The sequence below is a fragment of the Carex rostrata genome, chromosome 26 (assembly GCF_964058835.1).
Source record: "Carex rostrata chromosome 26, lpCarRost1.2, whole genome shotgun sequence".
Taxonomy (NCBI): domain Eukaryota; kingdom Viridiplantae; phylum Streptophyta; class Magnoliopsida; order Poales; family Cyperaceae; genus Carex; species Carex rostrata.
The window spans coordinates 2,244,393-2,264,581 of record NC_135943.1 but is presented as its reverse complement, the minus strand read 5'-3'; the positions used below and the strand labels follow the sequence as shown (position 1 = coordinate 2,264,581).

Here is a 20,189-nt window from a genome sequence, read left to right as displayed (position 1 = left end):
CGGACGGAAATCTGGCAATGCATTAAAAGAGTGAGTCTATGGTACTATGCATATCACGGGTTGTTACCGTGCTACGGCTCTATATTCGAGTTTTCAAATCCTAACAGTTGATCTGAGCCGTTCATCTTGTTTTCCATATTAATATGTGTTTGGAGACCAAATTTTACATTTTTTGAAAAAAAATTACTATTTTTTTTAGATATTTAGAAAATCACTTGATCTGAAAATTCTGGACCATCCAAAAACAGTGATTTTCAATAAATCTAAAAAAATAGTAAAAGAATTTCAAAAAATGTAAAATTTGGTCTCCAAATACATATTAATATGGAGAACAAGATGAACGGTTCGGATCGACCGTTAGAATTTGAAAACTCGAATATAGAGCCGTAGCACGATAACAAATCGTAATATGCATAGTACCATAGACTCACTCGCATTAAAATTGTAATGAAGGGTTTAGATCCAGTGGTATCTAATACCACGAAAAGCCGTGGTACCATATTCCTGCTTAATAAAATTGCACACCTTACATACATAAAAATTATATTTAACCAATGTATCAAGATTTTATTCTCCAGCTCCTTTGAAAGGTTTATTGAAAGATATCTTACATAATCCCAATTGCAGCATTCAGTTGTTTCATTGGAAGATATCTTACCACTATATCTCTTATTAGAAAGATTATTGAATTGATTGTTGTAAACTTTTTAAGAATGCAAAGTATAAGTACTGCATGTTTATTATTTGTTTGTTCACTGAAGATACTGAGAAGAGAACTGTCTAGCAAAATTTGATTTTGTTGCAGATTTATCAATGCTATAATATCAGAATTTTGTAGGGTTGCATGTGTGAAAATGCTTCTCAGACTGCAGAATTTTTTATTTATAGATTTAATATAAAGATATAGGATAATAAAAAAATTCACGGAGAAATTTCATTTTGTAGTCTTTTTTTTGTTTATTATAGACGTATTATAAAGATATAGGATAATTGATAGATTGTATGGAAATTTTGATCTCATAGAAGAAAATTTAAAGAAAATTTCAGTTTTTTTAAGATTCAACATACCGTACCTTGTTATATTCATGTCAAAATCAAACACACACAACAAATACAATGTATAAGGTGTATCTATTCCAGTTTTATCAGCATATAATTTTGTCCGTGCAAAATAATGCTAGAAACAAACGCATCCAACATTTGTATTGATCTATTTTACATTTTTAGCTCTAACTTATATCTCTCTCAATTTTCCATCTTGAACATCACATCACAACACAAGAAAGATATCTATGCAAATAAAAATAGTTAATATCTAAAAATAATATCAACATGTAACAATTTCAAATAGATGGAGGTTTCAAATAAAGGGCGAGTCGAGACTAATTAAACACTAAATCAAAATAATTTACAAAAAGATTCTATGCAAGGATAACACGAGTCGCTCTATCTAGTTCCGAGTGAATTCATTCACCGAAAGAAACTTAATTTTTGAGTTTAGATTCGGACCCTCAGATCTGTTTCGGCACCAAAATTAAAGCGGCAATGGGCGAGTGCGTTTCCTCTGAGATATCTCAACTTTTGCGTGGCCGACGTGTCCGGTGCCTATTCGGGGGTAATGTAGGGGGTCAGTATTATGTGTGCTTTCAGATTTGTGCAGAACGTATTTAAACGTGCATTCTGATCGGACGGTTCCGATCTAAACTAAAAATTTGAGTTATTTCAGAGGAACCGGACTTCAGCAGACCCAAGTCCCGATCAACTACGCAACCCTTTCCTTTTTGAGAAATGAGAAATAATAAAGGGATTGATTTATTGTTAGCCGAAAACGCAGGGTCTTAATCGATAAAAAATTTCAAGTTCCCAAGAACCCGACCGACCAGACCAAGAGAGCGAGCGAGCCATCTTCCCCCCTCTCCCGCTCAGAGTAGAAGTTTGATCGACCAGACCAAGAGAGCGATCACTTCTCTGCCATGCCATGGTTGGTTAATCATCTCCTCCCTCTTCTCTCTCTCTTTTTAATCTGATCGGCGCTCAATAGTTGAAGTGGTTTTTCTCTTTTTGACAGTTCTCCATTGCCGCTATAAACGATACAGACTCGGACAAACAGTGGGAACCCCTCGCGCCTACTAAAGAAGCTAAGGTCTCAATTCTACTTCTCATTTTGACCTTTTTTTTTAGTTATATCGCTCTTCTTGTACATTTCTTTATGTGAAAATTTATTTGTTTCAGTTAGTGAGAAAATGGCTTCTGTAATTCGTAAACCCTAAATATACATTGCGACATAGTTTCTTTTGCTTGAAATTACAACAATAGAATTTCGCGCAACAAGTCATGCTGTTTGTTTCTTGAAATTTTAATTTAACTCATGCTTGTTGGCTTCCAATCAATCAAGCGACCACTTCAAAGCTTCCAGTTTCCGTATTGATTTTTAAATCATGCTGAATTTGGTCATGGATAGGAACAAAATGTGAAGGTATTATTGAAAACAAAAACCAAGCTTCAGGGAAAACCATTCATTTACTAAGTTATGGAATGCTTCAATTCTATAAATTCAGGAATTCTTTCTTTCTCAAAAGTACCATGAGGGGCTACTCAAATTGCAAGAAAAAGACTTCGCAAAAGCACGGGAATTGCTTGAAGAAGTACTAAAAGACCCACTCATATCAGATATTCTAGCAGATAATGGTGGTAGTGACCATCATTTGCGTCAGCTAAGGTTAGTAGACAGTGATTTGTTCTGTTGAGCAATTTAGAAGCTAAGAGTCAGGCTTTAGCAGAAATAAGACAATTTCCTTAGTAGGGCATCAGATTATATGATATAGGTCCCTGTAAGAGTGGCTTCTCTTCCATTTTAGGCTAAGCTGATCTTTTTCCTAATTTATTATGCAGAGGTTAAATACCAATCTTGAAATTTGATAATTTTTAGAAGTTATCCAAGGCTTTCAAATTGTAACCTCACAGTCTGAAAAAAATATGTACAGGTATTATTGTTATTTGTAAATTTAGCCTGTTACTTGTGAAAGGCTTAACTTTACTTTTATTGGCCGCCAAATTTTTGTTAGTTCCTTTTGTCAAGAAGTGGAAATTCATAAACGGAATAGGAATAAGCAGAAAAGAAAGGAAACAGACTGATAAGAAGGTACCTTGTTCCAGTCTCCAAAATGCACCTAGAAGTACCAAAAGAGCCAAAACAGAGAGTGCCATTTTGTTCACACTGCAACAGAATAAATGGCTTTTACTGAATAAACCACATCTAACTAGGTTAGGGCCTAAGATAATTCTTTTATTGATTAATTTGTGCTAATTCTTGGTCTTGCCTAGGTTTTTGTCTCTGAAGAACCTTGCAAGTGTTTTCCTTCAGCTAGGGCCTGAGTACAATGAAAATGCAATGCAATGCTATCTTCAAGCAGTTGAACTTGATTGGGGTGATGTTGTTGTTTGGAACCAACTTGGCACACTGTCGTGCTCAATGGGTTCACTTGGCATGGCAAGGTGGGCTTTTGAGCAAGGGCTCATATCTAGCCCAACTAATTGTAAGCACTTATATTTCATGTCCTTTATTATTCCATTTTGCAAATTTTGTTACGTGCTATTTTTTCTAGTATCACCATTTGCACTGATATTGTTGAATGGCCCTGTTTCTGAACATTTTAGTGTGATGGAATTGATATACAAGAATATGTAATATGGGGCAACAGTAGTAAGTACTAACCAATAGTTTCAGGGTGTCAAAGCCAATAGCTAAACAACTAGAAACACTTAAATGCATTACTTGGGGTAAGAATTAAGTACCTTCATTTTTACTGCCTTTTCCTTTCCACCGACTCGGTACAAAATGAAGGAACCCTAACTCTAATTTCCAACCCTTGAAGAACATTAATGGAACATAGGCTCACACACAAAAACGTACAATTCCGATCAAGTGAACAACACATGAGGTGCTATCATCAAAGAAAAAGGAAAGGACAGACACACGACATGCACGCACTAGGCACAAACTCACAGAGACAGACAAGCAGCCCCCCTTGACTTGACAATTTGGAATAAGCAATACTGTCAAGTTTGGCAATAATCGAGTCATTATGAACCATGAATTGACTCCTTATCTTCATGCAGGGATCTGTATGGAAAAACTCATGGAAGTATTAATTGCTATAGGAGATGAGGTGCAGTGCCTTGGTGTATCAAAACGGTTACTTGAGAAGTGGCCTTCTCATTCCCGTGCCATGCATGTGATGAATGCAATTGAGCGGTCTGAATCGGGACCTCAAGGTTTTGACAAACTTGAGCCGGAGCATCCCAGACTGAAGTTTAAGAGAAAATTGGATTTGACCAACAGCCCATCAAAAAGGATTAGACAGGTTATCCAATAGGGTTTAAGCCTATCAAGTCAAATACTACAAAATATAGTGCACAATTGAGTAAAGCTTGCATGTGATTCCAAATAGGTTTTATGCATTCAAACTGATGGAATTGTTGAGGTGTCTATCTGACAATGTGTTAAATACTAAAATCTTGTTTAAGAGGAATATGTTTTCTATATCATGTGTGTTTTATGTTTTTGGGTCACAATGCACCAGTCCAAGTCTCAAGAAAAAACAGTGTGGAAACAATTCATATTGACGTAATCCAAACTGCTATTTGAATTGTCTTTATAATTGTGAAATTGAGTTGTACTTCTACCTATTGTTGGTATAGTAAGGTAAATAAATAATTATTTGTTTGCTTTTGTTTTGTTTGAGCTTTCAGTTGTAGGAAAATAATGAAAAATATATATTAAAGATTTTAGTGATTTTTCTTTTGTTTCGGAATTTGCATCTACTAAGACCCTAACTTCCCACACACCAATTTGCTTTGACAGGACACTGACATGCAATTGACGGAGGCCACATGGTCAGCTCTTGTGAAGGGAACCCTTAGCATCCTAACCTCAACTGATGTGCATTCTTACTGCAGTGTAAAAGCTTATGTAGATGGCAGCATATATAAAGAATCAGATGAAATGGACAAAAAAACAATTGATAGTACTCCTTGCACAAAAGAGAAAGAAGCAAGTGCTACTGACAAGGAGCAGCAATCTCAAGAGAGGCGTAGCACAAGGCTTGAGAGGCTCAGGAGCCGAAAATCAGGGAAAGACGAATTTGAATCAGGAAGGGATACAAATGTCATTTCCCAGAACCTTGAACAGTTCATACTAAAACAATCAAGCAATAAGGAGGTCGACTGCGCCAGTCCTAGCTTTCAAGTTCCTGATGTTTCAAAGTACACACCTGAGATCGAAGCTAGTGATGTGAAGCAGTTCATAGAACTAATTCCAGAAAATTGCAATGCTGTTAAGCTAGGTAATATGTTGCTAGAGGAGTTTACTGAACTAGCACTTCCCTATCGGGATTACTTTGTTAAACTTCCCGAGTTGGACAAGTTGACTAGACAATGGGGTATGGAGAGATCCCAGTGCTGCCATATGTATCTTGCTGAGGTATGTTTTGACTTGGGATCACGTTCCGATAACAAGCTGAAAAGTGAAGAGTTCCTCTCTGATTCGAATTACCATATTTGCAAGATCATTGAACATGTTGCTTCTAACCTCCCCGAGTCTGTCACCAAAGAAGGCCTATTAAATGACATGACCACTGATAACTTTTTGGAGGAAATACATAATACCCCCCGGAAAAAAGATGATAGTGAAATCGATAATACTGTCGAGAAGGAAATACCTAGTACCTTAGCAAACAAAGATTCTACTGATAAAGAAGGTAATAACACCGCTAACCAGGAAAGCTGTGATGACATCTCGTCCTTCTGGGCCCGTTTTTATTGGATTAGAGGTTGCCTCTCTCTTGCATCCGGTGACAAAGGGAGAGCTTATGATGATTTTAACCGTGCCATCTCTCTTCTAAAAGAGCCTGTCTTTTTACCTCACTGCATGAACGAGAAATTGCTAACTATTGATAGGATAAATCGTGAACTAAATTCCATAAAGCTTGACTTTCTACTGAGGGATGAGAATGAAATAAAGAAAAAGGTGCCACCCACAGAGTGTATCAAGTTGCTCCCTCCTCTCCTTTTCTCTACCAAGGATGTGAAGTTGGAAAGTCGTGAGGCTGTTGCACTGCAGATATCTGCTTTGGATTTGTTAATATCAGCATGCGAGAAGGAAGAGAAAATGAAGTTAGATGTGTATTTGGAGTGCCACAAGAGGAAGCTACAACTGATGACAGCTGATGCTGGTATAAATGTAATAACTTCTGATTTGGAAAATTTAGAAAGTGTGAAATCAAGGCAGATTGAAAGGATTGTTGGAATTGTAAGAGATTTAGCCAAAAGCACGGGTCTAATCAAATCCTTTGCTGGCAAGGGTGACTCCGATGTAAGTTAATATTCCTTTAATTTGCAAAGTTTGGATTTGATAATAGCTAATGGTTGACGTCCTTGTTTTTTCAGTTTTGTTTTTGTTGTATTTCCTCATATCCAGTCCTCCGAGTGACTTAAAGCAAAGAATCAAGCCCTTTGGTTTCTTATCAGATTCCTACTTCATTGAGAAAATCTAATTAAGGCCAGTATAGCTTTTCAGATTTTGTAGACCAGTACAATCCCCAAAATCTTGTGCAAAGATCAGAGAGACATAGAGAGCAGGAAGTGCCATTTTTAGTTATGATAACGTCAAAAATTTATGAAAATTTTGTCACAATCATGAACGAGAACATTTATATCACCTCACTAATTGTAGTCTGTGCAGGGAACTTTTACTTCTCTGGCATGCATAATTGCCGATACACAATCTCTGCTCCTGACAGTTGTGCACGGTTGTGTGAAGTTACTCCTTTCCAGAAGATCACTTGTGAACAAGTCAGAACAGATAGAGAGCACTTGCCTCGTAGATGCGGCTATTTCCTTCTGTAAGCTTCAGCACCTCGATCCATCCGTCACTACTAAATCTCAGGTAGTGTCTGCTTCCTTTGAACTAGAAGCTGACCATTAATTTTTTGGAACTATGTTATATGTACCCCTTTAAAACATTGAAATGTTATAGACACCCCTATACTTCTATGTTATCTGACCACTTGCATGTCAAACTACCATATATCTCATCTTCTATTTTGTTTTGTAATTTCCGTGCTATCCTATTCTTTCTCATTTATGTAGTTGATTGGAGTAAAGAGGGTTGTTTACTCATCTTTTTGGATAGTGATATCATTTTTTTTTTTAATTTTGTATCGTGTTTAATTTTTGTATTTTAGCATCATCGAAGCATTTTTGTGACACCTTGGCATTTTGGAGGGGTATTCATCTAATAATTGATATGTATCAGGGGCCTACCTGAAATTGCTTAAATTCACAATGTGATCTTGCTTTTTTATACGCTGACCACAGGTGGATCTCATTGTTACGGTGCATGAGTTACTAGCAGAGTATGGGCTTTGTTGTGCTGGTAAAGACAGTAAAGGGGAGGAAGGGACGTTTCTGAAGTTCGCAATTAATCACCTTTTGGCTCTAAAATCTCTTCATTGTATGTTTTCTTTACACATATCTGGAAAAGAAAGATTAAAACAAGCCTTAGGTTATGAGAGATTTATCTTACTTATGTGGTTTCAACTCAGGTACAAACAGTGTAGAGGAAGATGCACCTCATGATGAACAAACCAAGGATGACGATTTGGAAGATAATGGTGCTAAAATTCAGTATTTGCATTGAATGAATAAAATACAAGTATAATGATAATTATATATTTATGGAAACAGTAGTTGCTTATGGGTTTTTTTGGGAGTGCAGAGATGGAGGAACTGGAATCATGTATTGATGGTGCCTTGGATCAGAGCTTCTTCTGTCTTTATGGGCTTAATATGAACCCAGATTCAACCAGTGAGGAGGATCTAGTGACACATCAGAATACTAGTCGTGGAGACTATCAAACCAAGGAGCAATGTGCTGATGTATTTCATTATATACTGCCATATGCCAAGACATTATCTGTACATATATTCTTACCTTTTTCTTCTTTATTTTTTTGTTTTGGGGGGGTCATCATTTCTCTACTTAATGCCAGAGTATTAATAGAAACCAAAAACAATCTAAAGCACTACCAATTTACAAGAACCATAATGCTTTATTTTGGTCATCTCAAATGGCAATTCTAAATCTTCTGGTTGATCTGTTTAAGTTTGGTGGACTGTTCTTGATTTTATTTTCAAATTATCAACCAAAACTGACCTGTTGCCATTTGTGATATCAAACTGCTATTACCTTTTGTGTTCTGGGTCCTAATCTACTTTAATTATTCCCATTTTTGCACTTAAATAACTGTTGTTTTTCAGAGATCTGGTTTGGTGAAACTGAGGAGGGTGCTGAGAGCTATCCGCAAACACTTTCATCAGCCACCAAATGAGGTGATGGCTAGCAATGCTATTGAGAAATTCTTAGATGGCCCAGATTCTTGTGAAAAAAAGCTCTTTGAAATATATGAATCTAATGGAGGCAGGGATGCTATCATGAACATATTTTTCCCTGATGAACGGAGTTCGAAGGAGTTTGAAAAGCTATCTATTTCTAGGTCTGGTCCATCTCTGTAGACTTGTACTTCAATAAGTTTCTCTGTGTTGCTGTAGTAACAAATTTAAGCACATGAAAGCACTGGCAAGTACTAAGGTTTATTCACATGCATCATTGTCCTTAAGAAGTAACCCTGCCACTTCATAGTGTGAAATGTACATATAGTTCTGCAAATCATGCTTTCACATCTTCTAAAAATGCTTAAACCACTCCTTGCCCATGATTATTTATCTCTTTATAAATAGTAGAATTGTGGGTGATATGGTACTTCCTTTCTACAAACAAAGTAAGGGAGGAGCATACTCAATTAGAGACTATGTTTTGAGGTGTACATGACAGTTTTCCATCCTGCAGCGATACCGCCTGATATTTTGATGTTTCGGGCACATAATTCTATCAAGTACCAGTTGTTTCAGCACATATCTATTAGCAAGTTGCTTAATGTATCAGAAGTTCCTATGCAATGATTATCATGTAGGTCATCATATTTGTTATAAGCATTTCCTAATGCAAAGGCAATCTATATATGGTTGTTTTTAATAGGAAACTTCTATTTAGTAAAAAAAAAAAGTCTCTGCCATGTTGATAGCATTAGTGTATACTACGTCAGATGATCCCATCTAGCGTCAGACTTCCTTCAAGATTTAGCTTACAACTAGTATTGATCTTGTTGTTTGAGATTCTTATGTTTAGGTTATATCATCATCTCAGATCGCCCATTTGGATCTCCACAAGTGAAATTAGGACAATTAGTATAACTCTTATAAACATAGCTGTTAGGATCATAAATCATGTTAAATTGGCTAAAGCTTTTACAGTGGCGAAGCTAAGAATTTCTCATTATCCTAAGTATAGGATGCTTCAGTTGTTGAATTGAAAATATTTTTTTTTTCTTTTTCTTTAAGTCAAAATTCTATCGGAGGAAAAGAAATTATGAATTATCATCTTCCATTAGAGCATATATTGTGTTATTTGAGCTATCTGCTGTAGAAGTAGGCCAACATCTCTATTGGCAAATAGGAGGTTTACAAATCCATGCCCAAGTATTTATTATTGTAATTGCAATCTTGTTAGTATCGGTCATCATAGCTGTTCTGACTGATGGTTAGAATTTCTTTGAATATATTCTTGAATTTATACTAAACTTAAGCAAAACTCAGATTGGAGACAAATATGGTCCTTGGGTTCCCTTTATAGACCTACATTCCCTTTTATTTACATTTCTAATTGGTCAGATGCTCTTTTCCCTTGGAAAATCGTTGAGTTACCTCATGGGAGTTAGCTTCCCCCACGAATGATATAAATACTAAAGTTGCTTTAGTTTTACTCACGTAAGTGACATATTTTATGCAGGTCTTAGCAAAAATGGATTGAATTATTTCGAGAAATATATTAAGCCAACTCAGAGATAAAGGTTTTGTGAAATCTTCTAGAAGATTTCACAAAACCTTTATCTCTGAGTTTTTGCATTTTTTGGAAATATATACTTGCTCTGCTATTAATACTTTCCATTTCAACACATGAATTATACCCCGAGTTAAAGAACTCTGTGTTCGCTATCCCGATCATGACTTTCCTACCCCTAGAGGGGAAGTCAAGGGCCTTCCATTTTAAGGCTTTGGGCGAGGGAGTTGAACCCCCGGCACCGTGGTTTGTAGCCATATGGTCTAATCCTTCTGAGCTACAGTCCCCACTCCGTCTCCACTGGATCTGTTCCTATGAGTACCCTTAAAAGGAACCCTTTCTTAGCCATTTGATTTTGGGTTAAGGTTAAGAAGAAGGGAAAGCGTTTTTCTTCTAGATTTTATAGAATAGAGAGGAAGGCGCGTTCTGAGGTGTAAAGTGGAAGGGATGTTCTAATTGAGGTTTTAATAAGACAGATTTTGCAGCTTCACTAGCACTGAGCTCTTATGTTGAACTTCTAACCAGTATAATAACCCAAACCATTTATCTCAATCCAGGATGGTTGACTGGATTATAACCTGAACACCAACAGGCATGACCATGCCTATTGGCTAAACATAATCTGGTAACATTTTGGACCATGGGACTTAAGTTAGGTCTCGCTTCTCTGTATTTGCACCTAGGATATCTGGTGGTTATGGCAATAATGAAGGATATTGGTATTGCTCTAGCATACCCAAAGCATGTGCACTAAAATTAGTTCATTTGAATTGTGAGTTGCAACTTGCTGTGTTGTGGTCTAATTCTCTTTTTATTTTGTACGTGTCAATTTCAGCTCAGAGCCATACTTGGAGGTGTATAGTAACCTTTACTACTTCATCGCGCAAGCTGAAGATACAAGTGCTACAGACAAATATGCTGGATTTGTGCTGAAAAAGGAAGGCGAAGAGTTTGTGGAACAAAATGCAAATATCTTGAAGTATGACCTGCTGTACAATCCTTTGCGTTTTAAGAGCTGGCAGAAGCTTGCACATATCTATGATGAGGTAGTACATGATTAATTTTTTCATTTTCTTTGTTATGGTTGAAATCCTTGATTGTAATTTGAACGTGTGATCTCAGAGCTTAATTTCATTCTACCTACATGTCATGGGGCATATGCCCATAACTGTTCCAAGGTACTTTTTATTCATTTGTTCATTTATATTTTCAGAATTACTTTAGGCTAGCACAAGTTGATGCTATGTGTCATTTGTAAAACCTTATCCGCTAGAAGTCTAGAACAAAGTATGTATATCTGCTTAACTTTTTTTGCATGTGAGTGTAATGATGGCATTAACCTGAATTGCAGGAAGTGGATCTGCTATTGAATGATGGTAGTAAGCACATGAGCATATCTGATTGGAAGAAGAATACGACTATGCATGAAAGGGTTCATACAGGGAGAAGGCGCAGTAGGCGGTGCTTGTTAATGAGTTTGGCCCTGGCAAGCACTTCCGCTGATGAGGTACTGCTGCTTCCAGTTACTGCTCTTTATTAGAGTTTTATTCTTTTATGCTCTGATATGAATTGGCTTCTTTCTCAGAGTGAAATAAATGAGTTACTGGCGCTGGTATATTACGACTGTGTACAAAATGTTGTGCCATTTTATGATCAAAGGTCAGTGATACCCACCAAGGATGCTACATGGATGGAACTTTGTCATAGTTCAATGAAGCATTTTGAGAAGGCTATTGCACTGAAGTATGTTTCCTCAACTGTTTCTCTTCTTTTCTTGGCTGTAAACCCTAATACCTGCTCTTTCCCAAGAGCTTTATATTTCATTAAAAAAAGCTTGAAGTATGTGAAATGACTAAAATAAACCTTGCATTGTTATTTACTATGAATGATATTTAATTCCAATAATAAAGCAGAAAAAGTTAAGGAAGAGGAAATTCAATTATTTCACTGTTCCAAGAGCTGACATGATCAATTGTTTTGATGAGTAAATAGAAAGGGTGGGTTGGGGTTCAGTAGGTATTATTGCCTCTCTTGGCTACTGTAGTTTCTTATAACAACTCTTTTCTCCAACTTCAAATTATAGACCTGAATGGCTCCATGCATTTTACCTCGGGAAGCTCTGTGAAAAGTTGAAGCACTCTCCTGCCAAAGCATTTTCATACTATGCCAAAGCCGGAGAACTAAATCCAACTGCTGTTGATCCTGTTTATAGGCTTCATGCATCACGTCTGAAGCTACTTTATACTCGAGGGAAGCAATCTGATGTCATCCAGGTTTGTTCCTTTCCACATGTATAGTTCCCTACTGCTATGAAGCAGATTTATGTCATATTAACATTGGAAGAAAGAATTGGAAGGAAATTATCCAAACAGTGAAATTAGTGCTCTCCTGGAGCAGTGAGGTTAGCTACCAAGTTCAGTAACCCCTTTTACAGTAACAAATTTGAAATATTTATACGTGCTTCGTGCTTTATATGTAAGAGAAATGTTTTCTGTAGTTAATCTGTGGGAAGTAATCTGTAGTCCTTGCTTCTGTTTCCTTTTTGTGCATTAATTTTTTTTTATCCAGATAGTTGCTGCTTATGCCTATAAGGACTCGACAAAGGAGACCATATCAAGCATGCTTGGTTGGAAAGCGGATGATCTCAACTCTTCAAAATCAGATGCCAGCATGATTGATTCACCTAAGGGGGAAGAAAGTATCGACCCCAAATTACTGGACAAGGTTTGGCTTGTACTCTATGATGACTGTATATCAGCCTTGGGTATATGCGTAGAGGGAGAATTGAAGCATTTTCACAAGGCAAGATACAAGATGGCGCTGGGGTTGTATAGAAGGGGAGATGCTGGTGACTTGGAAAGGGCCAGAGACGAGCTCTCGTTCTGCTTCAAGTCTTCACGGTCTTCGTTTACGGTGAACATGTGGGAAATTGATGGCATGGCAAAAAAGGGAAGGTAAGAGTTTCTCCTTGCAATTATGGTAATTCAGTATGCAGTAGTATGGTACCAAACTAGGTTAGCATATTTTGTTTAGTAAGTAGCCCTAAAGGAGAATTGTCAAATAAAATATTGCTGATGTTCTCTTCATAGTTATAACCGTAGTATGGTTATACAACTGCTAGAGAAGTCAACTGATAGAATTTCTTCCATAGGTAAATAGCTAGAATCAATGGATCAGGTGCATTTTAATTGTTGCTAACTGAAAAGTGGTAAAAATGGGGAAAAAAAATTAATTGACAGGGTTGGAAAATTGGTAAGTCTAAAGCCAGACAACTTGTGAAGAGGTAAGTCCTCTGCCCCGTGTATCAATTTTCATGAGGAATCTCATCTTGGCCTAGAAAAGGCCTTCTTTTTCCCAAAAGATATTACTATATTAAATGGCTGTGCACAACCCTTTCTAAACTTGTGACTATGATTTGAATTAAATGCTGAGGTTTAAAATTAGATGGGATCCATGTATATCTAACCTAACTATGTTGGGTTCTTTAACCATTATGAGGCTCATATTCTCATTGAATGTGTTTCACACCTTGATCAGCATAAGATATATATAGTGTTGGTAGCCTAGGAAGAGATTTGTACTGACAGATTAGGTTTTTCCTCAAATGCTACTAATTTAACTTTGAAGACCATCGACTCTCTTCACCTGGTGATAAGCTCTTTTGATCACATTAGGGCAAGGTTTAGATTGACAGAAAATGATGCTCACTCGAGCTGGAGCTCCAGTTTTTGCACCAAATTGTTGGATCACTTCAGCTTGAGTCTATACCCGATCTTTGCCATCAGACCGGGTGTAAACCCATCATGGAGTTCATACTCATCCTTCAACAATACTTGTATGTTTTGTGGCCTAATGTGCTTGAAGAAAGATCCTAACAGTTTTTTTATGATTCTTTTATGACAGGAGGAAGAATCTGAGTGTTGGTGGGAGCAAAAAGAACTTGGAAGTCAGCTTGTCAGAAAGTTCGCGCAAATTCATCAGTTGTATCAGAAAGTATATGCTCCTTTATTTGAACCTGTTGGAGAGAATTCGTGACCTGCCTACTCTAGAGAGGGCTTACAGCTATCTTCGAACTGACAAAAGGGTATCAGCTAGCTCCCTAGATTTATCTTACCAGTGTAACAGTGTAGTAGTGTATTAGTTTGTGGTCTCGAACAATTAAGCCAATCCAGTGGCAATAAGAAACTACTTTTATGGGTTCCATACTACTAGCATATACCTATTAGTTACCAGCTGCATCCCTCTTTTGAAAATTATCAAAACATAATGTTTTGCTTTGGAGTAGCAGCTGATTGTCTGTTACTTGTACTTGGAGGCATTTTCTTATCTATGTCTTCATTTAATCTTATTGGAGTAATTTCATGTGATCCCACAAAATGTAAATGTATTGAGTAATCGATTAATTGGTTTTGGTCATTTTCGTCAGGGTTCTGTTTTTTGTAGCTTAAAACGGGCCATGTGACTCTTATTGACTGAAATAGTTGGTAATATGCCACTTCCAAAGTAAAGTAAAAAAATTTCAGATTGAGAATTGCTGTGCATCAAGAAAAGCATATGAATTTTAACATGGACCCCAAAAGTTTCATCTTCTGCACCATTTCCAGTCCCATTATTTTAGAAGATTTTCCAAAACTACCCCATCTATTTCACTTGTTATCTCTAAATAAATAGTATCCCTCTAAATTAAAACAGGGTTATTTTGGGTAGTTTTGAGGGAATAAAGAAAAACGGGATTTCTATGACTGTTTAGGATGTCTTCATCTTATCAAAAGGGGATAATGAGATATTTTGTTTTTGATCAGTATGCTGATATTTGTTTTGGTGGATGACTTTGGTTGTATACAGTTCTATCTGTGCATAGTGGACATGGTTCCTGTCGCACTAGGGAAATACATTCAAGTTCTTACTTCCACAATAAAAGTTTCGAGTGATGCTGCTGCAGTTGAGCAGCTGTTGGAGAAAATGTTCTCTGCATTTATGGATCATGCAAGCATGTGGGGTGAGGTTGGCAGTCTACCTGAAGTCAATTGCCCTGAGCTATCAGAGACCAACTTATTTGGGTAACTTACAATAACGAAATTTGTATCTTTGGAACCAGGGGCGGAACCAGACTTTCAGACTATGGGGGTCAACCATATAAATTTTTCTGCAGAAAATGGGGGTCAATTTTGTAGTATCATGTCATTTTACTCTAAATTATATAGAAAATGATATATAAATATAAAAATTTTGAAAAAAAATGGGGGTCAATTGACCCCCATTCCTCCTTTCTCCCTCCGCCTCTGTTTGGAACAATTTAGTGGGGATTAGGAAAAATGTTATTGAAGTTGATTGAGCTTTAAGAGTCCAGCAGAAAAGATTTGAAACAGTTATTTCAGTCTGAATTTATACCAGGGGACATCCTGACAAATTTCTATAGCTTCTTAAAAATGGCTGCTGTTTGGCTCAGATTCCTATAATAATGCTTACTATTGATTTACTCTTTTCATTTGCCAATTCCTGGAATGATGCCTTGCACTTATGAGTCTGTAATGATGCCTACTATTTATTTATTCCTTGGCTAATTCCTGGAATGATGCGTTGCAAGTAATGCTTATATATATTATTCTTATTGCCCATTGTTACAGTTATATTCACCAATTCATCCGGCTGCTGGAGAGTGACGTACGACTGCATCAACTTGAAACAATAAATGAGAAAGTTCGAAAGCGTTTCAAAACCCCCAAACTTTCCAATAACAACCTTGCAAAAGTTTGCAAAAATGCTTCCCTCGCCTGGTGCCGTTGCCTCTTAATAAAACTTGCATTGATCACCCCTGTCCCTGATTCAGCTGGGACTAACCTCACTGATGACCGGTCATCATCAGGAAACAATTTAGTGCTCTATGTTGATCTTCAACCTGACGAGCTCCTGATGTCATCACCTGAGGGGCAAGAGAAGTCCAAAGGTCTTGACATGAACTTGTTTGAAATTCTGTCCAGAATAAAAAATGTCCAAATCAGGCGGGTGGCAGATGAGAAAATGGAGGAGGCAGTTGGTTTGATGAGGTCTACTTATAACTTCTATCGAGAGAGCTCTTGTGGGACATTTCCTGCTGGTGTTAATCTGTACACGGTTCTGGTGCCTCAACCTGTTTTGATGAGCGATGGCATGCAAATACAGGTGCAACCTTCCCAGGATGTCGTAGGAAACTTGGACCTTAGCATCCCTAGGAAGCTGCTTTTGTGGGCTTATACTTTGGTTCATGGTCGGTACTGTAACATATCTATGGTTGTCAAATATTGTGAAGAAATGAAGGTAAAGGAGTATTTTTTTCACATCTTAGTAAAGATTTGCTTTCTTTTATAAAAAAAAAATTGCTTGCTATTTAGAGAAAATGTTGGTGAGTGCAGATAAGAACAAAAAAGGGGCTTCCGGCAATTACTAACACATCTGCTTCACCTGCTTCACCTGCTTCACAACCTTCCCCATCAAAAGTTATCAGAAGCACAACAGGTTTGCTTCAAAATTTATTGTGTTTTATCCATATCTGTTTTCTAGGTTTTTTGAAAGAATATTGTTAGAGGAAAAAAAAAGAGGGAGACTTTGTCTGTATTCTTTAGGTTACAAGTTAAAATCAGATGCTCTTTTACCTTGAAGTTTCAACAACCACATTAGAGTGTTTTATGATTTGAATAACTATCAAACAAAGTTTAATAATAATTTTTTTGTAAGCATGCTATTATGCTAAGGTGGTAGAAGATAATAGTGTTTTGGTGAGCTTCAGTTGCTGATAATGAGGTTTTTTCTTTTTTTGGCTTATGTTTGACCATTAGTTAAGATGGCAGTTTGAAATGGTAAATAATGTCGTATTTGTTCGGTGCCATGTCCTTAGACCTCCTTTAGCCTTAATCCTTCTTAATCCAGCCGAACAAAGATTTCTTAAACTGGATTAAAGCATCTCCTTAGAATAGATCCTTAAGTCGAGTCTGGCCCCTCTTTAGCAAACTGACCTCTAAAGGGAACTCCTTAGACTCATTTTGCGGACATTCCTACCCCTCCTTAGAGGTCCTTTATTTTTTATAATTTTTTACCTGTTTCTTCTCCCCACTCCAACCCACATCCCTAGGTAAGAAAAAATAAATCCCCTCTTCTTTCCGGCCTTGATTGCCGGCTCTCCAGCGACCATATTCCAAATCTGACACCACAGATGACTTCTTCTTGAGATGACCTATCCATAGACATCTGTTTCGAAGGCACTTCTCCTCTGCCACCCCCCGCCGCCCCCCTCCCCACACCTCCGGCGACCTCAATTTGATATTTTTTTTTGTTATTTCTGTTTCTTTTTATTTTGTTAACTGTAGGAACAATTTGAAAGGCAACATACACAAATTACAACAGTTGGTATTTTTGACCTTGATTGTTGTTTCTTCCTTTTCTTCCGTTCTTGCTGTTTCTTCTTGTTGATTGGGTTGTTTCTTCGCTTAAGAAATCTGATTGGGTTAGATTCATATGCACATCATTAATTAGCCGCTTCAATAGGTGGTTATGGTTGGGACTGCTAAGTGTAGACTTTCAATATAATGGGATAGCACCGGTGTACAAGCCAGATATGAATTCACAACATACTAGAGTCCAAATTCCTAATGCTAAAATTCAAATAATTCATACTCTTTTTGGTTGATCAGATCTTGTGTTTCTTTTTATTGTTACTACATTGCTAGTATTAGTATGAATTAAGTACTGATTCATGGCCATATTTGCATAATGGATCAAGTATTCACGCTGCTTGCTAGTATACACCAAAGTGCTCTATCTTCATATTACCGGTATGGCTTTTCTAATAATATCAAAATTGTAAACTACCAACAAAAGCAACAACTCTAAACATATCTCATTACAAATAACAGAGAACAAAATCGATACATAACTCAAGAGGAAAGGAAATGTCAAATCAAATACCTACTCAAAATCCAACTGGTACGTTGGTACCAGTCCAAAACATCACTAGGACAGCTGGTAAGGGACATGAAAACCAAGAAATAAAGTTTAATTGAAGTTATGAAAACCTGATTTTTCTTAACTATGCCAGGCAAGATAAATGCTTAAAAAAGATCTATTGATGATAAGAAGGTTGCTAGTATGATAAATACAAACTGTCGGAAGCGTAAAAATCAAGTTCATCCAACTTGATCATTCTTTAATTAGTTAATTAATAATTTCTGAAAATTAATTAGGGTGTAATATGCAGCTAATAATTATATTGCATAAATTATATGTGAAAATAAATTTATGAAATATAAAAGCATCATTCACTATATTCTATGAAAAAAATAACTTAAAGGTTATATTGGTCTATTACAATCTTTCTCATACTATGACATGTTTTAATTGTATTGATTCAACTTTCTTAAACCACCACTCCTTAGCAAAGATTATTTTTTTAATCCTTCACCCTTAAGGAGGGTTGCCGAACATGGACGTCATGATCATACTTTGAATATCTAAATCAAGAGGTTGGGGGCCTTTGAGAGAATTTCCCTCAATGTAATGCTATATGTAATGCTATATTTCAACTTGCACATGGTGCGTTTTTGCTTTTCAACATGCCTTCTTCCTGGTTAGTAGGTACAGGTGGCAGTAAGGAAAAGGTAGACAAAGAAGAGGTGGGTGAAGCTGAATCAGTTGTTAAGCATAGCGATGAAATGGAGGTAAGGAGGTTTTGCACTTTTTTTTTCTGAAATTATCCCAATTTAACGGATGGCTTTTCTTCTGACCTAGAAACAAATGTGGGTATGCAGATAATAACGACAAGGCTTCCAGGGACTTCTGAACTGGCTATTTCTCAACCTTCAGAGTCAAAAGTTGATATTGACACTGCAGGTTTGCTTTAAAATTGTTTAGTCCACATTCTCAATTTTTTTTTAGAAATATAAACAAAAGGAACACACTATATTATACCTATTTGCAAAAATAATAGTACCGCTACTTGTCTAGTAAAAGGTCAATTAATCCAGGTTCTTTAAAAACATTAGTTATTCATGCGTATCGCAGAGAGTTAGTTTTGAAGTTGTTTATGAATGGAAGATTTTTTTACTATTCCGGTAAATACAGGCAACTAAGTAAAAAGTCCGGCGCTTAGATACAACTATCTCTTGTATTCATTAGGTGCATGTAGTACCAAGGAAAAAGGAAAGACTGATGAGATATACGAACACAAGCATGCTAAACAACCTGAGGCTATGAAATCGAGCATGGCACCGATGCAGTTACAGAAGTGTGACTCATCCAATGCAATTGAGGACGCTCAAGAAGACTGTGGAGGGAACAAGAATAGTAATACTAATTGAGTTTGAGATTTTGTGCAGTGGCTCCTGTGCTGCTTGCTAAGTTAATGTGTGACCGATTTTATTGAGTTGGTCATTCGTCTTCTCCATTTATTTAGTTGCGCCTTTAGAAGTTGAATGGGCATAGCAATGTGGGGCTTCAGCTTTAGCTGGAACAATGGAGATTATTTTGGCAATTTTGTTGTATGGTTGTTTGTCTGTCGAGCCGTGAGGATGTTGATGGCTACCTTTAAATATCTCAAGTTATTGTTAGGGGCCAGCTAATTGTTCTCCGGGACAGACAATTATTTTCCTATTAAATATACCAGTTCTAATATATTTTTGTAACGAGGCTAATGTAAATTCTGCCAAAAAAAGAAAGAAAAAGCAAAATCAGCATGTCGTCTGAAAATGACAAGTTACCCCAAAAAAATGCTAACAAATTAAATGGTTGTCGCTATACCCTCGACTCCTCGAGAGGAACATGGAAAGCCTCGTTTCTTTATTGATATTACCATTTCTCCATTATCATATCACTGATGAGGGTGTAGTATATGCCTTTGATAAATGCATGTAAATTTTCTTTTAAATGTATTACTGTAGCTTATGTTTGCGTAAAAATTGATGCAATTTTTGAAGTTGATTTAATAATTATTTGTGCAAGTATTAGATAATATTTGATTGTTTAATTACATGAAATAATTTCATAATTAATCAAAAACATCTATTATCCATGCAAATTGCTTTAAATGCTATATTTTAATTATTTTATAAATGTTTTTGAAATTACCCTAACAATAATAATTTGTATATGTTTTAGATACTATTTGGAGCATAACTATCAATGTTGACAATTTAATCACTTTAATATGTTCAGGTCCATAGCTTTTATTGAAAAACTAGATGTATTTAGGATCGAACTTTCT

At 36.5% G+C, this 20,189-nt stretch overlaps 1 protein-coding gene and 1 pseudogene across 5 annotated transcripts; both read left to right on the top strand.

Moving 5' to 3' along the window:
* The first annotated feature begins 1,840 nt into the window (after positions 1 to 1,840).
* LOC144544219 (Tetratricopeptide repeat (TPR)-like superfamily protein) lies at positions 1,841 to 19,543 on the top strand. Of its 5 annotated transcripts, none has more exons than XM_078292647.1 (23): positions 1,841 to 1,981; positions 2,069 to 2,143; positions 2,559 to 2,719; positions 3,325 to 3,536; positions 4,120 to 4,364; positions 4,865 to 6,373; positions 6,743 to 6,946; positions 7,378 to 7,513; positions 7,605 to 7,673; positions 7,778 to 7,977; positions 8,320 to 8,555; positions 10,794 to 11,004; positions 11,310 to 11,465; positions 11,544 to 11,701; positions 12,042 to 12,231; positions 12,527 to 12,912; positions 13,862 to 14,042; positions 14,804 to 15,018; positions 15,586 to 16,255; positions 16,351 to 16,453; positions 18,572 to 18,648; positions 18,739 to 18,820; positions 19,106 to 19,543. In XM_078292647.1, exons 1-23 carry the CDS (start codon positions 1,979 to 1,981, stop codon positions 19,285 to 19,287), a joined length of 5,661 nt encoding a protein of 1,886 aa, XP_078148773.1. In that variant the 5' UTR covers positions 1,841 to 1,978; the 3' UTR covers positions 19,288 to 19,543. The 5 variants fall into 5 exon arrangements, with proteins under 5 accessions (XP_078148773.1, XP_078148770.1, XP_078148772.1 ...); XM_078292644.1 differs by having other exon boundaries at positions 18,563 to 18,648; XM_078292646.1 differs by having other exon boundaries at positions 6,734 to 6,946.
* Positions 9,442 to 10,414, top strand: LOC144544019 (ATP synthase subunit a, chloroplastic pseudogene; annotated as a pseudogene).
* Positions 19,544 to 20,189: the final 646 nt, after the last annotated feature.